The following is a 17,182-nucleotide window of genomic DNA, read 5'->3' on the forward strand; positions in this document are numbered from 1 at the left end:
GAATTAGCAGGCTGAATTATCAGCTGTTAGTACTAATAACACTGGAGCTCCAAGGACAGAAGCACTGAGCAGCGTTACTGAGGCAATGGCATTCTAGCTTTCAACACTTAACAACATTCAGCAATGAAACGGCATAATTATATGACAATGTGCATGCATCAGGGGTACCAGAAATACAACTTAGAGTGGCATTATTTATTCCAATCTTCTGGAAAGTTTGGTTGCTAAAATGTAGTTTTAAGTAACTTATTTCTATAGGCAAAACATCAATCATCTCTTAGCATTAGCTGGTCAATGATCTAGTGAACAAATCAGCTTCCAACATGGCGAGAGCTGTAACAACGATAATCCACTGGAAACGGGTATTTAAATCTCAGTGCCCATTCAATCTGTGGCTGTAGTTTTATTTTTTTGCTGATACTGCATTAATGCCAAATACAGCAAGGTTTTTGTACTGCAGACCCCTGCTGAAGCCTGCACTGAGACCCATCAGACTCTTTGGTCTGAACAAACTATCTGAACATATACAAATCTTTAAAAAAAACCCAACATTTCAATTCTAGGAAAGGTCAAAGGTTGTGCAAGGAGAATTCCCTCCTCCTTCTTCCCCCCAAAAAACTAGTTTCACCTAATGAAGCAAGTTCCTCTGTGACAAGAGCAGCTGGCTTAAAGCACAAACCAACAGCAATAAGTGACATTTAAGTTTGAAATTTAAATACAACTAATTCGAGTGGGAGAAAATCCTATACCCAGAGGGAATCCCCAACTCACAGCCCTGAAGCTGAAAGTAGCGAGGCAGCAGGTAAGAGCCGGTATAAGAAGCACCTCAGCAGATGAGAGAATTCAAAACAAAAGGTCATAGAAATATGAGACATATGGGGACTTCATTGAAACTGTCGCACAAAGTGCTCTAAAGGTCTTGTAGTTAGACACCCTCTATATGAATGGAGCAGCAGCACTGGTCTCAACGTCTTACTGTTCCTACCACCACTCAGATTGGGGTCTACTATAGAGAAGCACATGCCAATAAATATACAGAGGGGCATGCGGCCAGATGCTGATAATGAAACCTGCCTCAGCTTAGAACAGCAAGAGGAACATCTTTAAGGTGGGAGCTACCAGAAGTAGATGGGGAAATGTTTCAGTAACTCTAGTATCCAAGCCATCCCAGAAGTGGAAAGGGGTTTCTCCCTAGGAATGGAAATCTGCCAGAAGTGAAAAAGCTGCACCCACAAAGAGGATTTAAGTTCAAAATCTAAGGATTTGTCTATACTACAGCGGCACAAGTACAGCGGTCCAAGCTGTGCCACTGTAGCACCATAGTGCAGATGCTTCCTACACCGACAGAAAGAGTTCGTCAATTGATGCAGTTAATCCACCTCTCCAAGAGGCGGAAGCTAGGTCAATAGAAGAATTATTCCATCAACCTAGCAATGTCTAGTGGGGGTTAGGTCACCCTAACACGTGGCACAGGGTGCGAAATTTTTCATAGCTCTGAGCAATGTCACTAGGTCAGCCTATGTTTTTGATGTAGCCCAGGCCTAAGCCTCTTTAGCCAAACTCCTGTCCCCCGTCCTAGAAAGGAAGAGATTTAAGTGTCTGGGATGTAGCAGAGGGAGGTTTTGCTATCCTCTAAAGGAGAGTTTTGTTTCAGCTGATCAATGCTTAGTTTGCAGATAGGAAATCAGAAGAGCTGTTATATGGGAGGTTATTGTAAAGACTGGTCCTTAGACTGAAAAGCAAATGCAGTGGTTGTTAGTCTGTGAAGCATTTTTAAAAAACATAATTACAAGGCAAAAATGTAAAGAGCATAAATGGTCAGGAAATTAGACCACCCAGTGCAGCCTGTGTGCAGACATGCCAAACCTGTGAAAAAAACGCAGAAATTGGGCTTGTTTTTGGCTTAATTGGCTTGTGAGTTGCTTGTTGGCTAGTTTTGGCTTGTAGCTCGTTGTTTCTTTTTTATTATCGACTCCCGGCAAGCAGGAGCAAGGGGGGGAGAGAGAGTCTGGGGTGCACAGCGGGCCCACCACAGCCCCAGACTACACGCCGGGGGGATCTAGTCACACAGAGTGTTGGGGTTCTTAGGGATTGGCTTGTTTTGAAATGGGATTAGCTTGATTTTTGACTTATTGTGAAAGTTGGGGTGCTTATTTACCGCATGAAAGTTGGCAACTGTGCCTGTGTGTGGCCAGGAGACAGGGACCTCAATTTGTAGCTATTATTCCCTGGCATACCCAACTGTCATCAAAGCAGCCCTCTCAATGTGTAATAGCAACAATTAATGCTTTGCACTTCAGAAGCACCTTTCACCTAAAAATCCCAGAGCCCTTTTCCACGGTGGCTGGTATTATCCTCCACAGGGTCAGGCGGCTTGTCCAAGTCACATGACAAATCAGCAGTGCCGAGAGGATTAGAACCTGGACTTCACCTCCCACAGGCATTTCCTAACCACTAGGCATTGCTAGATGACATGACATTCCAGGCTCCTGTAGCTTGTTACACTGAAATAGTCTTTAACTAACACAAATACCAAGGTGGCTCCCCACACCTGTTCCTCTCTTACTGACCCACCACCCATTAACACTGGCCTTTCCCCAGTCTTGGTGCGAGAGCTAAGCCAACCCCATGCATTCTGCAGCTGTGCATTTTGGGAATTGCAGTTTCAATCCAGTCCCATTTGGATACCAGAGAGTAGCTGAGCTGCCTGCAGAACAAAAGGGGAATTCCTGCACAAGTGGCATGATGCTGGGGACAAAGGGTTTGAGCCTCAGTGGGACTGAACATCCACAGCTCCTTAGCAGCCAGTGGTCGATGCAGAGTATTCAACCTATCGCTGGAGCAGGCAATGCCAAATCCAGTGAGACCAGTCAAATGACGACTCACGTGAAGGATCTAACTCCTTACAGACTGTTAGAGCTCAGACCGTTTGATTTTATGGGCAGAAAAAAAGGGGGCAACACAAATGGGACCAGTTGGCAAGCAGTGTCCCCAAAGCAGGGAAACGACTTAGTGAGAAAGGCCCCCGAGCGCAGCTGGGCCAGAGAATTCCTGAACTGGATATTATTGCACAGAAAAGTTGACCGTGTAGAAAACAGATCCCAGCGTTGCTTCTCTGGGCAGATGTACAGCAGGAATCCTGCTAGATGGATCCATTTAGGCCAGCCCTGCTTTAATCCTTATACCCTTGTTCACCCGTCAGCATAGACTCGGGGGAAGGCTCCCCATTGTGGGGGAGGTGGCAACTTCCCCTCTGCCATGCGGGCCGGTAGGGGACCCAGCACAGCCAATAGAGCCCCCAGCGCAAGTACAGTTGCCATCCCAGAGTGGAACCCCTGAAAGAGGGCAAGAGGGGGCAACACTCCCCAACAGAAATACAGGGTCTCTGGCTTGTGCAGAGAGCTGTATTTTACACCTCTCTATACCACCTTGGGAGAACCTATCCCCATGGCCAAGTGATAGTTACATCCCAAGCCACAATACAGTGATTCCCCCAGGCAGACAGGCATCAAATAAACACTGACATTTTGCAAGGGCAGAGTGAACTTTACTGCACATTTTGAATGCCAAGGCAGGTAACTCATGCTATAATTGTCTCTATCCAGTACTTTCCAACCCGTCACCTCTTTTACCAGCAGCAGAGTGGCCCTTAGGAATATACGATGGGGTGACAAGATCAAAGAAAATCAGAAAAATTCCTTCTGATCTGATCTTTAAGAACAAAGCAACCCATTACTAATCAGTACAAGCTAATGGCAAATACATCAGCCCTCAATAGGAAATGGCATTCAGGAAGTAGCATCCGATACATCATTATAAGCAGAAATCACTATAAACTCAACTCCACTCTGCTAGCAAGAAAACCCACAAAATGCACTGCCCTTCCGACACGAACTGGAAAGTGTCCTAGTGCAGGGGATGTTTCAGAGCTTCTGCAGACTGTGGGCCACATCTTAACAGAGAAATTGTCTGGCAAATGTCTCCCCTCCACTCGTAATCTCACGACCTCTCTCTCGTCGCGACAGGAATGGCTCACACAGAGAAGTGATATTGGGAAGGGTTTTTAGCTGTTTGAGCATGGTAAGTGTTCGGTCCTTTTTGGATTCAAGTTCCTCTCCCGCTGTACTTCTGTTCTTCATTTCACCTCTCCTCCCATCAGTTCTGGTGCTTTCAGATGGAAACAAGGATGCCAGCCAGCACCAGGTGAGCAGCCAGCTCTCTGCAGATCACTAGCAAGTGCTCTGGAAAGCACAATTTGGAAACTACTGCACTACTCCTCTCAGGCCTGGGCTACTCCTAAAATATAGGTCAACCTAGCAACCTCACTCATGAGTGTTGAAAATTCACACCCCGGAAAGACACAGATAAGCTGACCTAAGTCTCTTGTTTGTTAATGGCGGTCTTCACTGCAAAATAAAGGTGTGTTTGTACATCGAGACAGCAATCCTGGGGGAGACGAGACACTGTAGTTTTTATTTCCATGGAGTTAGTAAAGGCAAATCTCAGGTGTAAAGTGTTAATTCTGAGATAAGAACTGGCTGTGCTTTGACTCCACTAGGATTTTACATCAAGGGTGGGTCTCGATGAGAAGTTATTCTGGAATAATTCCTGATTAACTCCAGGTGGGAATGTTCTTATTCTGGAATAAAGCTGGTCTATTCCCAATCAGTTTTATACAGTGGATTAAGCTAATCTGAAATAGGGCACGTTTAGGGTTTTTCTACACTGGGAAATTAATTCAGATTAAGATAAAGTATGAATTTAAAGATTAAAGCAGGGTGTGAATGTAATTCCAGAATAATTCTCTTTCACAGCGGATTAAATTAATTTGGAATTAGGCACTTTTGTTCCAGAATAAGAGCATCCACAGAGGGAGTTAATCAGAAACAGCTATTCTGGAATAACAAGCATTTATCCAAGAATCAGAGCATTCACACATGGAGTTAATCTGCTTTAAATTCATACCCTGTCCTGTTCCAGATTAAATTTTCATGTGTAGATAAGCCCCAAAATAGTTCTCTAGACCTCGTGTATACATAGTTCTGCCACAAAGTGACTTTCCACCTGTATTTAAGAATATTCATGTGCATGGCTATGAACCCAGACAGCTCTTCAAAAATGAATCTGCAGTGAGGCCACTTCAAACCAGGCCAAAAAGCCTGAGAAACCTACAGCTGCAATTATAATTTTCATTAAAGTAGAATCCCAAATGCTGCATTTATTCTGATTCTCCCTAGCTATGTTGCCGATCTAGTGCTACTCTATATTTGTGCAACTCAGCACCAGCCATAATTAACATTGTTCTGTTAACTACTTGTTAAAAGAAAGTCATTAGCATTCTTGCTATTTAAGTAGCTCATTAGATCTATGTTATCAGCCCACTCAAATAATGGAGTTGGGACAGGGGTGGGTGGTGAGAAGTGACAGGTTTATGGCTAAAGTTTTTCCAGGAACTATTCAGAGCCACACAAAGCTCTTTTAGAATAACAGAACAGCTCAGACTTGCCTACACTTGATTACGAGGTCACCTACATTCTAGTCACTGCAGTCCTCTGTTCTGGGTCAAGATGGGTCAAAAGGGCAATGAGCCTTCTTCAGACACTGCAGTCATCTGCCTGCCAGATAAACAAAACTCCTGTCTTGAAAATGAACACTCCCCTGGGTCCCAGAGGGAAGAGGCTGGGCAGAGCACAGGGACTCAAGTGAAGTCAGCAGTAGGAGCACCCATTCACGCTACAGGGAGCTGTTCCAACAGTCTACATGAGGGATTGTGTCTACAGCAGTGGGATTGTGAGGTCCAGTGCCCACTCTGAGGATGCACAGGGGGGAGGTCACACACTGTCTAAAGGATGCGTTGGTTTGAAGTCACTTTAACAACAACAGGAACAATAAAAATGGCTCTTGTGGGTCTCCAAATTAAAAGAGGAATCTTTCAAGGGGATTCCTGATCACCCAGGCTCTTTGCAGCAGCAATGCTGCTGCTGACATGGGCGCTCCGCAAGATCAATTGTGGTTCTCATATCAACAAGAACCACCACTGATTACCCATTTGTTATACACAGATGATGGATCACAAAAGGAGACGCAGAGATGGGTGACACGTAGGAAGGTTTGGGGACGATCTAAAGCTATGGGTTGGGTTGGCTCAACGTGTGTTGGCGTCTCAAAAGAGGGGTAAATTGGTACACTCAGGTGGCATATACGTTAACGAAGGTACTATCCAAGCTATCTCTCAGCATGCCCCCTACAAATACCTTGGAATCAGGGAATTGTTGGAGTTACAACATAAGGAAGTCAAAGAAGACGTGAGGAAAGAATATTAAAGACAAATAAGAATTACTCTACGGACAAAACTCGAAGAATCTTATCCAAGTCATTAATATGTGGGTCATACCAGTAGTATAGCACACTGCTGGACTGAACACGTGGAATCAAGAGGAGAAGAAAAAAAATGACATCCAAACAAGAATGCTCCTGGCAACGCACAGAGTAGTGACTATCACTCAAGAAGTGCATCAGATGTACAGCCAACAATGTGATGGAGGAAAAGGATCTGTAGAGGAAGCAATTGACAATGAAGAATACGCTATCCAAATATCTGAGGACTCAGTCAGAGTAAAAGATCATCTGGTCGCAATAACAAGTGTTGGCTGAGTGTCCATCCCAGCCCAAGAAAGCACAAACGAAAGGAGAATGTAAATCACCAAAGAAAAACTTGAAAGATTTACACAGAAACCAATGCACGGACAGTGGTGGAGAGAGACTGTTAATCTTTGATCGTTAATGGGTTCAAAGAGCCTCATTATGAGTGCACAAGAGCAGTCCTTAAGGCTTAATTACATGCAAAACAAAATTGATCGACAGAACTGCTCCCTGAGTTGCAGACTGTGTTCTGAAAAGAAATAGATGGCGGAGCACGTGCTGAATGGAGGCAGGAGCCTGGCTGACTGAGAATGAAGAAAATAAGGGCTACTCTACACTAGAACTGCTACATCAGTGCAGCTGCACTGCTGTAGCGTGTCTGGTAAGACGCTCGATGCTGACGGGAGAGAGGTCTCCCGTTGGCATAAAAAAACCACCTTTGTGAGTGAATGTCGGTGGGAGAGCTTATCGCTGTCCACATCAGCACTTAGGTCGGTGCTCTTATATAGTGTGTTTATGGTAGATCTCAAAGCATTTTACAAAGGTTGTCGTATCATTATCCCCATTTTACAGATAGGAAACAGAGGCACAGAGAGAGCAAGTGACTAGCCAAAGATCACCCAGCAGGCTAGGGGCAGAGTCAGGAATAGAACCCAGGTTTCCTGAGTCCCAGTCCGGTGCGCCATCCACTAGAACCCCCAGGGGTGATCTGGAAGTGGCAGATCAGCGTGACAGACAGTGAGGTATCACCACCAGCTCAGTGCGGGAGACAAGTCTGGCTGATGGAAAGTGCTGTGGAGGGATCTGAGCACCTGGTCAAGCTGGATCTCTGGCACTCCCAACACCTACTCCTCAAGCCTCAGATAACTGACGGATATGGTCGAGTTTCAACCCCTCACGCGGGTGGGGGCCTCCGCTGGGGAGGATTTCTATACAGCTACGAGGTACGCAGAGGCGGCGACAATGCATGAGCAGTGCAGACAGCTTGTGTCAGTACATGAAACGTCTCTCGCAGATCAAAGGCAAGAGCCTGGCACAAACCCCTGGTCGCCGTCACGGCCAGGCCTGGAAGCAGAAGTGAGGGTGAAGGAGGAAAGCACTGGTTGTGCTCAGATAGGAAGTGACTGACAGCACTAAGAGTGTGAGAAGAGTGCCAAAACACAGCCTTGAAACGGACACCAAAGAAAGCTGTCTGGCCACGCTGGCTTTTCCTGAATCGAAGGAATATGTCAGTATACCAAGGAACACTGCCTTTCATGTATGGAAATACTGTAAATCCACACCAGTGAAAACAGGCATATAAACACACACCCAGAAGCACTTATTCATCCCAATAATATATCTATAGAAAGCAGCAGAGATATGGCTGGTTAGAACTAAGAAAAAAGGCAGCTTGGGGAAATACGCTGCCATGCTCTGGCACAGGAGGAGTTAACTATGTACCAAATACTACTCTCCATTAACACCCAGGCAACTTTACTAGGTTTGCAACAATGCAGCCTAGCACAGGAACCAGAGTTGGGAGGCTTGTGTTTTATGCCAGACGCTACCACTGGGGGCTTTTGGACAAGCCAGTTAACTGCTCTGTGCCTCACTTTGTCATCCCATCTGTAGAATGGGGATCACACCTTTGCAAAGTGCTTCAGAGTGCTTCGGCTGCAAAGTGCTATACAAGGGGGAAACCTCGTTGGCTTCCCTGGGGCTGACCAGAGCACAGGGTGTCCCTATGTTGTTCAACAGGACTGATGTCAAATCTGCAAGTTATTGCAAAGCTCTTTAAAAAGACAATTATAGCCATCGAGTAACAGAAACTCTCTCACCCAAAGTGAAAGTGTAATGGTGCCTTCCACTGCTTGCGATTCATCCGCCAGCACCAACTTACAGTAATTGGTCCTGGTGCTAGGCAAGTAGTAAAAACCTCTTACGTGAATTACAGCCACTTCTCTAAGCGAACACATTCGCACAGCATCTTCATAACAGAGTCACGGGGCCTTTTACCACAAAAAAGCTGAATGAACATTATCAATATTTTAAAAGCCGTGAAAAACAGCCACACACGGACTTGTGGCCAGTTAGTTTAACGCACTGGGCAAGTTGGATGATAATACGAAACCACAAACAAGGAACATAATTACCAAATGTCCCATCTCCTATGGTCTCAAGGTTTGGAACCAGAATAGATTAAACAAACAACCAATTCTGACCCCAGCAAACAACTTAGCGCACATGAAAACAAAAGATCACTCGAGCACGCTAGGCCATAGCCGCTAAGTGTCTTATATGTATCATAAGAGGGCTTTAAAATCAATAGAATATTTTATTTTACACACAGCTGAACTACGACGGGAACAATATGTTGACACAAGTGAGTGCCTGCAAGGCCACGAAGGCCTGAGTTCTTCATAGAGAGACATTCTAGAACTAATTCCAACACCCACTCCCAGAAATAGCATCCAGCCTTATAATAAACAGAGCGGCTTTTCCACTTCGGATCGAAAGCCTCCTTGATGAGCAAGTCTCTGATGACATAGCTGCACTTAAGACAGTGGAGTTGTAGTAGCTGAGAATTTGGACCAATATACTCAGAAACGTTTCTTTTCGTGAAGCTTCTTAGGCCTTACATTTTCAATGGGGAAAATTTTCAGATTCTTTCTTTTTGTTCTCTACTTGTACAGCACCTAGCACAATGAGGTCCTGGCCCATGACTGAGAGTCCTAAGTGCTACCGTCATATAAATAAATAATAAACCATAATAAAAGATGCAAGGCAGTGTGGGTGGTTGTATTTGTCTAATCACTTACTCCTATGAGAGTGACTAAAATACCACCCGATCAGAGTGCTGGCACTACCATAGCCCCACCTTCCCAGAGATTTTGGCTAATGAGACTAAATATTTAGTTAAAAAAAAAAAATAGACGACACACACACAGTGTCTAATTTCTAGTGGACTCATGTCCACATCAGAGAAACCACTGCTTGGTTTCCTCCCCCCTTGTTGGCATTTGCCTAGACAGGGTGATGGGCCCTTTACAGATTCCTTGCACTGGGATGGACTTCGAGTTCGAACAACCCTCCCAGAAATGGTGCCACCAGGCCAGGATTGGCCACATGTAAGCTTGCAATGCTGCTGACCGCGTGGTTCCTGTTCTGCGGATAAGCATAAGGTGGTTTAATGTGGCACCTGTTATCAGCACTAAATGTGCACACACACACACATACACACACACACACACACACCCCCGGCTCAAACCCACAGCGTGCACTTACGAATCCAATCAGGTAGGGGCTGCCAGCATCTCCCAGTAGGTGCGAAGTGAAGCTCTGCAAGGCCACTGCAGTCGCGCGTCGTGTCGGGATAACCACATACTGCAAGGGAGGAGGGGGGGGGGAACACAAGGGAAGGGAAATAAATAACCTGCGAACCGTCTCTGTGTGCCTGGGTTTCTTTCCAACTGCAGATCCAGGCTGAGTGCTTGTGTCGTCGGAGCGAATGGGAAAAACAACCCCCTGGCTTTCAGTGGCAGCCGTGTCCAGCTCCATACTCAAAGCTGTCCTGCGGGCGGCCCAGGCCGCTTTGGCGCTTTGCTATCACCACCGCAATTCTAGTGCGCCAGTCTGCAGATGGTTAACAAAGGAGGCTCTCTGTCCCGTCTGACCTGCTCCTGCTCTCAACAATATCATAAGCACAAAGGTGGCTAACAAGTGGGCTCCAAGGTGTGCACCCCATGCCGACTCCTCAAATCCGACCTCCCTCTAACTTGCCCCACGGCACTGGAGCCTTTTATGCCGTAGGAGGAGAATGCAAAGGAGGGGGCATGAGTTTTCCAGGGTTTCACCCATGCAGCAGAATGGGGTCAAGCCACATGCCCCTGCCTCCCCCCAAAAACAATCAGCAGCTGCTTTTTGTAGGGCCAACATGGACCTTCCTTATCGAGGAAGAGACCCCGTTATGTCGGCACCAGACTCAATGGTGGCCTTGATCCCATAACGCTTGAGGAAACACACCCAAAGCTTGGGGAGGCTCTTCCAAGCACTGGATCTAGTTGTCCTTTTGCTGCTGGATGAAAGCGGTCTGTCCTACCAGAAATCTCTTCCTATGTAGATTCTTGTAGATCTTTTAACCTTCTCTTTGATAAACGAAACAGACTGAGCTTCAGCCATTTACTATCAGCCACTGTTTTTCTAGACCTCAAATCATTCTTGTAGCTCTTTTCTGAACCCTTTCCGAGTATGGTGTATTTGCGGATGTGCCACTCTAGCCCTGATGTAACCCCATAATGGAGTTATACCAGGAATGACTTTGCCTCAGTTTCACTAATTTATTTATCCTGGGGTTTAGGGAGCTAATTGCTCCACAGTAACATGCCTCTCTCTCAGACGGAACGGGGCAGCTTTGTTTCAATAAAGCAGAATTTCCTCCTAAGGTAGGAAGATGCAATCACTGTCTCTCTGGTGTGCAAAGGGTTAATCACATGACTTTAAAAACTTTTAAAGGCCCCATAATGGAGCAGAGCCTACAGCAAACAGGCTCCGTGAAGGACATGTTTGAACGTGCATATATCACTTCAGGAATGATGGGTAATACGGGACTTGGGCACTTGGGAAAATTTTACCCCATTTCTTGTGATTTTGCCCCTGCTCCTCAGGAACACCTGTGGGGGTTCTTTCATCCCGGCTATGATGGTGCTGCAAACATAACCAGTGTGCACTTGATGCAGCATGCTACTTAGACGTTGTTACACCCCTGAGGTGCAGCAGCACTCCACCAAAAGAACGCAAAGCTACATCAGCCCCCACGCAACATCCTGGTCACAATGCTAACACACAGCCCTTCCATAGCGCCTTTCATGCCAGGAGTCAAACAAACAAACACTGAGCCTCACTGAACTCCCATGACAGAAAGGAGCGTTATCCCTATTTTACAGGTAGGTAAACCAAGGCACAAGGTCATCCGATAGGTCACACAGTGAATCAATGGCACAGCAAGAAACAGAAGCCAGGAGTCATGGCTGCCACACAGTACCCCACACCCAGATGACGACACAGAGTGCAAGGAACTTCCTGGGCTGGTGAACAGTAGGTGAACTTCAGCTCACCCGCCCTCACCCAGTTTGCACAGAAGCTACAGGGAACTGCTGTAAGAGTGACTTTGAGAAGGTACAATCACATTCTACCCTGGAGGGGTCAGATCTGAACAGAGGAGGGGTATTCAGCTAAAAACAGTAAAAAATATTCGTTATATTTGTTATAAACAGCAGGTGAATGAAACCCAGCTCTTCTGACTCACAATCCTATGCTTTAGCCATAAAGCCATCCTTTTCCAGAAAAAGAACAATTTAAAGGCATTAGAATTTACTATTGATAAATGAGTAGCAGTAAATTAATGCTATTTGGGACAAATGCAGCTTTTTGTCTTGGTTAACTGGGTTTTGACCATTAATTGTTCCTTTAAAAAAAACATAGCATTGCAAATAGCAATATAACTTCCACTAAGATTTTAAGCTAATGAACTAATGAAATTATTGATGGCTGAGACCAGACTTTATAATGCCAAATACATTTACGTGTCTAGCTTGAAATCCTAGTGACAGAAATACAACACAGCAACCAAATGAAACATGAGATTGTTTCTCCTCCCTTAAATACTGTTGGGGGGAAAACAGTTATTCCTGCTTAAAGGATATTTTATTTTGACAGAGCAGAAATAGCTGGTAAGAGACCTTAGCTACTGTCCTAGGGAGGATAGCAGTAAATTAAAGATCTGAACTGGGATTTCGGTATTAAAATAGAGCTAAATTCAAACCATGCATAGGCTGGTTAGTTAGAACGTCCCAGCGGAAGCTGGAGGTGGAACAGTCACACCAGCCAAGAGGAAGAGTGTGGGATTGTCCTGGCTCATCTCCCTGACTCCAGGTTGGGTGGCACACATCACACAGGATGTCCAGGGAGGCTGATGAAGCTGCTCTGGGGCGAGCCTCGCCTCTTTAAATAGAGGCTCAGAAAGGCTGTGGTTTTATTACTGACGTATTCCCCTAGTGGAGCTCGTAGAACTGGTTTTCCCAGACATGTGCCCTGTCCTTACTCAGTTTAACTGTTAATACCTCATAGCAAAAGGACAAAATATCCTTCCAATTTAGGGCTCTCATGTCAAAGACATAACTTCTAGATGATGGTGCTGAGAATAAGGCTTGTTTTGTGCAAATCTGCATTTGGAATAAATATCAGCCTTTTGGAATCTCAGACAACAAAGCACAATCCATCCTGCAGCACTGACTGTTTATCAAATCCAATTCATGAGGGCCTTTTGCAGGACAGACACCAACCAGGGAGCTGGGAGCACAGATAAATCCACAGCAATGGAAGTGTGGCAACGGCATGGAGCTAGCTAGCAAGAACTAACATTTAAATATTAAGATAATAAGCAAACATAACCTTGGAACCTGATCCTGCAAAGTCTATGAAGCTGCTTAGCAAACTGCAGGATCGGGCCCCATAAGCAGTCATGAGATTTGCAAACCTTGGGTGACCTTGGCTAAGTCACTTAGGGTGAGATTTCCAAAAGCCATCGCTGTTGGCCTAATTCTGCTCCCACTGAAGTCAGGATACAATTCTCATTGACTTCAATGGGAGCCAAGTTCGGCCAACCCCGAGAGCTTTTGGAAACTACCCTTCATCTCTGTGACCCAGGTTTTCCATCTGCACAAACAGGATAACAAGATTTATGTATGTCACCGGGGTGTCGGGAGTCTCATGTCCTTAATATTTGCTAAATGCTTGGAGAGCCTCAGACTGCAGGCACCACAGACCTGCAAAGTGCTGTTACTAGTCCTCCAAATAAATATATTGCCAATTAATTTCTATTGGGTGTTGTTCAAAGTGAATCCCCCCTGGAGCATTTACACACCTCTCTGCTGGCTAGGACGGTTATAAAGCTGTCTGATAAAACATGGTTCTATAATCTTGGCTCTCACTTCCTGTCTGACTACATATCCTTTCAAGACCCACGTGTAATATAAACGCATGTCAGACCATTTCTTCAATTTATGGGCTAGTATTGATCCGCATGGATGTTCACATTTATTTGTATAATGCTCTTAAGTTCATCCTCCCACTCATAATGTATTAAGCAGGGACATTATTGTATATTACAGACAGTTCATTTGTCTAAATAGCCAACTGCAAGAGTGGCTTAAAAGTCTATGTCAATTAAAAAGTATTATTAAAAATCATTGTTGATGTTATTTTATGTTCTCTTTCCTATGCTTCACTTAGGGTGGGTTTTTGTGTGTGTTTGTTTTTTGTTTTGCTTTTAAACGGGATCTTAGAAATATTTCAAAGTTAATTTGTTGTTGTGAGGGTTTTGTTTTGGTTTGGTTTGGTTTGCCCTGAGACAATGCTTGGGACTACAGCAGTGTCTCTGCAAAAAACAAACAATGTAAGATCCAGTCATACAAGGCAGAGTGCAGACACCTGAAAATCTATTCAAATGCTACAGGATCCTACACTCCCATTGAAATCAATGCAAATTTTAAAGGGGTTAAAGAGGAAGCAGGATCATGCCCTTAGCCCCTGGTTTAACACAAAACATTTAGAGGAAGGATAAGGATGGTCCAGTGATTAGGGAACTAGCTGGGGACCTTGGAGACCTAGATTCGAATCCCTGCTCTACCACAGGCTTCCTGTATGACCTGGGCAAGTCAATTAGTCTCTCTGTGCCTCAGGTCCCCGTCTGTAAAATGGGGATGGATAACAGCACTGCCCTGCCTCACAAGAGCGTGGGAGGGTAAATACAATAGATTGTGAGGTGCTCAGGTACTACAGTGATGGGGACTATAAAAGTACCTTAGACAGACATACATAGGCATTTGTTCTGGGTCTGTACAGCACCTAACACAATGGGGTCCTGGTCCCTGGCTAGGGCTCCCAGGTGCTACCATAACACAAAGAATTAATGTGCTCAACTTTCATCAGTATTCACCAAGGCCTTTAAGCACGTGCTTAGCTTCAAGCTTAAGTTCTTTGTTGAATTAGGGCCTTAATGTGTAGAAAAACTGGACCTGACTCTTCACTTACTCACATTTGTGTCAGTGAGGAATAACCTCATAGGGAGTCACACTGCCATAAAACTCTGAGGGACAGAAGAATCAGGACCTGCACTGTACGGGGGAACATCTAGTGATTTACACACAGGACTGGGTTCCAGTCCAAACCCTGCCATGGACCTGCCATGTGACCTTGGGCAAGTTCTGTAACCCCTCTGTGCCTCTGTTTCCCCACCTGTAAAACATACCTATTGATAACTTCTCTCACAACAGCACTGCGAGGATCAATATGTTTCAAGATCCTTGGGTGGGGGGAGCTACAGACATGCAAAGGGTTAACACATATTCAGAGCAAAAGCCAGTTGAGGAGGTGAGTACTCTAGAGCTTTCCGGTCAGAGAGGCATGACATGTTTTATACAGAGAACAAATGGAAGATGAGGGACATGATGTGAAAAAGCCTTGAGTGTTTCCTCTTGGAAGAAGTGGACACAGTCCAAAACGTCTTCAGAGAGAGAGAGAGAGAGAGAGTGTGTGTGTGTGTGTGTGTGTGTGTGTGTGTCTAGTTTCCTGGGGCTACATCAGACAGAGGTAGATGGCTGGCTTTGTGTGTGTAGCGGGTGACTTCCTATTACTAAACAAAGCCAGTGGGGACTCTGGGTGGTAAAACTGGCCAATTGGCAGCCCATTCATGAGCTCTCGCTGAGCTCCATTCACAATTCCTCAGGATTTCAGGGCACCAGTGGAATTCTACGGAGGTTTCACCGAACTGACATTCAAAAGGAAGATAAGGGAGGATATACAGCTCTTTCCCTCGCAGCAAAAAAAGAAAAAACAGGCTCGAGTTGGAGTTCAGCTTTTAAAGGGACTTGTGAACACCCCAGGCTGTCCATTGAAATCTGAAAAGCTGTTTCGACCCCCGTCCTCCCCCGCCGGAAAGATGCTTTGACAGCATAGACTCACCATTAGTATGTCAGCTGTGATTGCCCAGTTTGAAAACAGAAGAGTTTCTCCGATAAAAATGCAAATCTGTCATAACAAAACACATACAAAGGACAAGGTTTAGTCACATGAATCTCAATGGGGGGGGAGTAGAGGGGGAAGGGGAATCATCTGCCACAAACCTTCCTATATGGTTTGTTTATTTCAAACTTATTCCAAGGCTTCTACCTACAATAAGTCCCTGGTTAATGTTCAGAACAGATCACATTACCAATATATAGATTTTTATCGGAACTGAGGGCTTCGACCATGTCTCCTTTAGCAAACATTGTTTACAAGCTAGAGAACAGTTAGGCAAAAGGCTGACACCGTCAGTGACAGATTAACATGAGAAGTCAACATGAGCGTATATCACGGTGGATTCCTGGTTTCAAAACATGAAGTCACATAGACCAACCAGAAAAGGAACGACGTTTGTGTTAAATGGAACTCCCTAAGTCAGTTGCTTCACTAGCAATTAGGTTAAGTATTAAAGGTCATATAGCAAAGTGGGAATGAATTTGTCTAACAACAGAACAGGTGTATCAGTGCAAGATTCCCTCAATATAATATGAGGTCTCTCTCCCCCCTCTGGAACGAACATACATCTAGGAATCAGTAGTAATAGTTTAGGCCCCAATGCACTGAAGCACTAAGTGCATACTTAGCTTTAAGTACATGCTTGAGCCCAGCCCCAATCAACAAAGCACATGGCACATGCTAGGTAGAACTGGGGCTTTAGTCTCTATAGCTAATTCGGTCCTTGGCCTCTTGCGGAGAATCAACAAGAGTAACTAACTTATTTCAAAAGTACACGTAATTGTTTTGAACACCCAAAAAATAAAGGTGAAATGTCTTAAATGGCATTCATTCTTCCTTTCAACTTTATACCTTGTGCTTTAATACCATCTGGTTGTAAGAGGATATGGCTCAACTCAACAGGAGTACACACCATTGTGATAGGCTTGTGATGACCCAATACTCCTCAAATCAAGAAGGTAAGAAAAGCCACGAGTGTCATAATACGCCATCTCAGCAGCTTATTTTGCTTTCTCATATCGTTCATTTTTTGACACTCTACCTAAAAGAAACATTTCTCCTGAATTCAGTCCTGGTCACAACTCGGGAGACTCAAGCTCTCAATTTATTTTTAATTCACTTCTTCAGTATCTTCTCAGGTCTGGTTACCGATTCCACTTCTAACTGCCTCCTTTCTCCTTCCTACTCCTTGACCTCATTACCTTCAAATGGGGTACAATTCATTTTGGGGATGAAACTGGCTATGGGGGATACTTCTGAAGTACATTGTTTGCACTGTCCCTGTGAGTTCTGATGGCCTCTGAGAGGGGATGAAAGATTTAGCAACATGCCCACTGGAATGAATTGGGTTAATTTATCTTGATCATGTTAGGGGTGGGCAAACTTTTGGGCTCGAGGGCCACATCTAGGTATGGAAACTGTATGGCGGGCCATGAATGCTCACAAAATTGGGGTGCAAGAGAGGGTGAGGGCTCTGGCT

At 44.9% G+C, this 17,182-nt stretch overlaps 1 protein-coding gene across 1 annotated transcript in view; it reads right to left on the bottom strand.

Moving 5' to 3' along the window:
• The window catches only part of SPNS2 (SPNS lysolipid transporter 2, sphingosine-1-phosphate), a 158,440-nt gene that overhangs the window by 26,061 nt on the left and 115,197 nt on the right, over positions 1–17,182 (bottom strand). The window contains exons 9-10 of the mRNA XM_054008563.1: positions 15,646–15,711; positions 9,910–10,008 (exon numbers count right to left, since the gene is read on the bottom strand). Coding sequence (XP_053864538.1) covers positions 9,910–10,008; positions 15,646–15,711 — 165 coding nt within the window. The remainder of the gene's footprint in view (positions 1–9,909; positions 10,009–15,645; positions 15,712–17,182) is intronic.

The sequence above is a fragment of the Malaclemys terrapin genome, chromosome 18 (genome assembly GCF_027887155.1).
Source record: "Malaclemys terrapin pileata isolate rMalTer1 chromosome 18, rMalTer1.hap1, whole genome shotgun sequence".
Lineage (NCBI taxonomy): Eukaryota > Metazoa > Chordata > Testudines > Emydidae > Malaclemys > Malaclemys terrapin.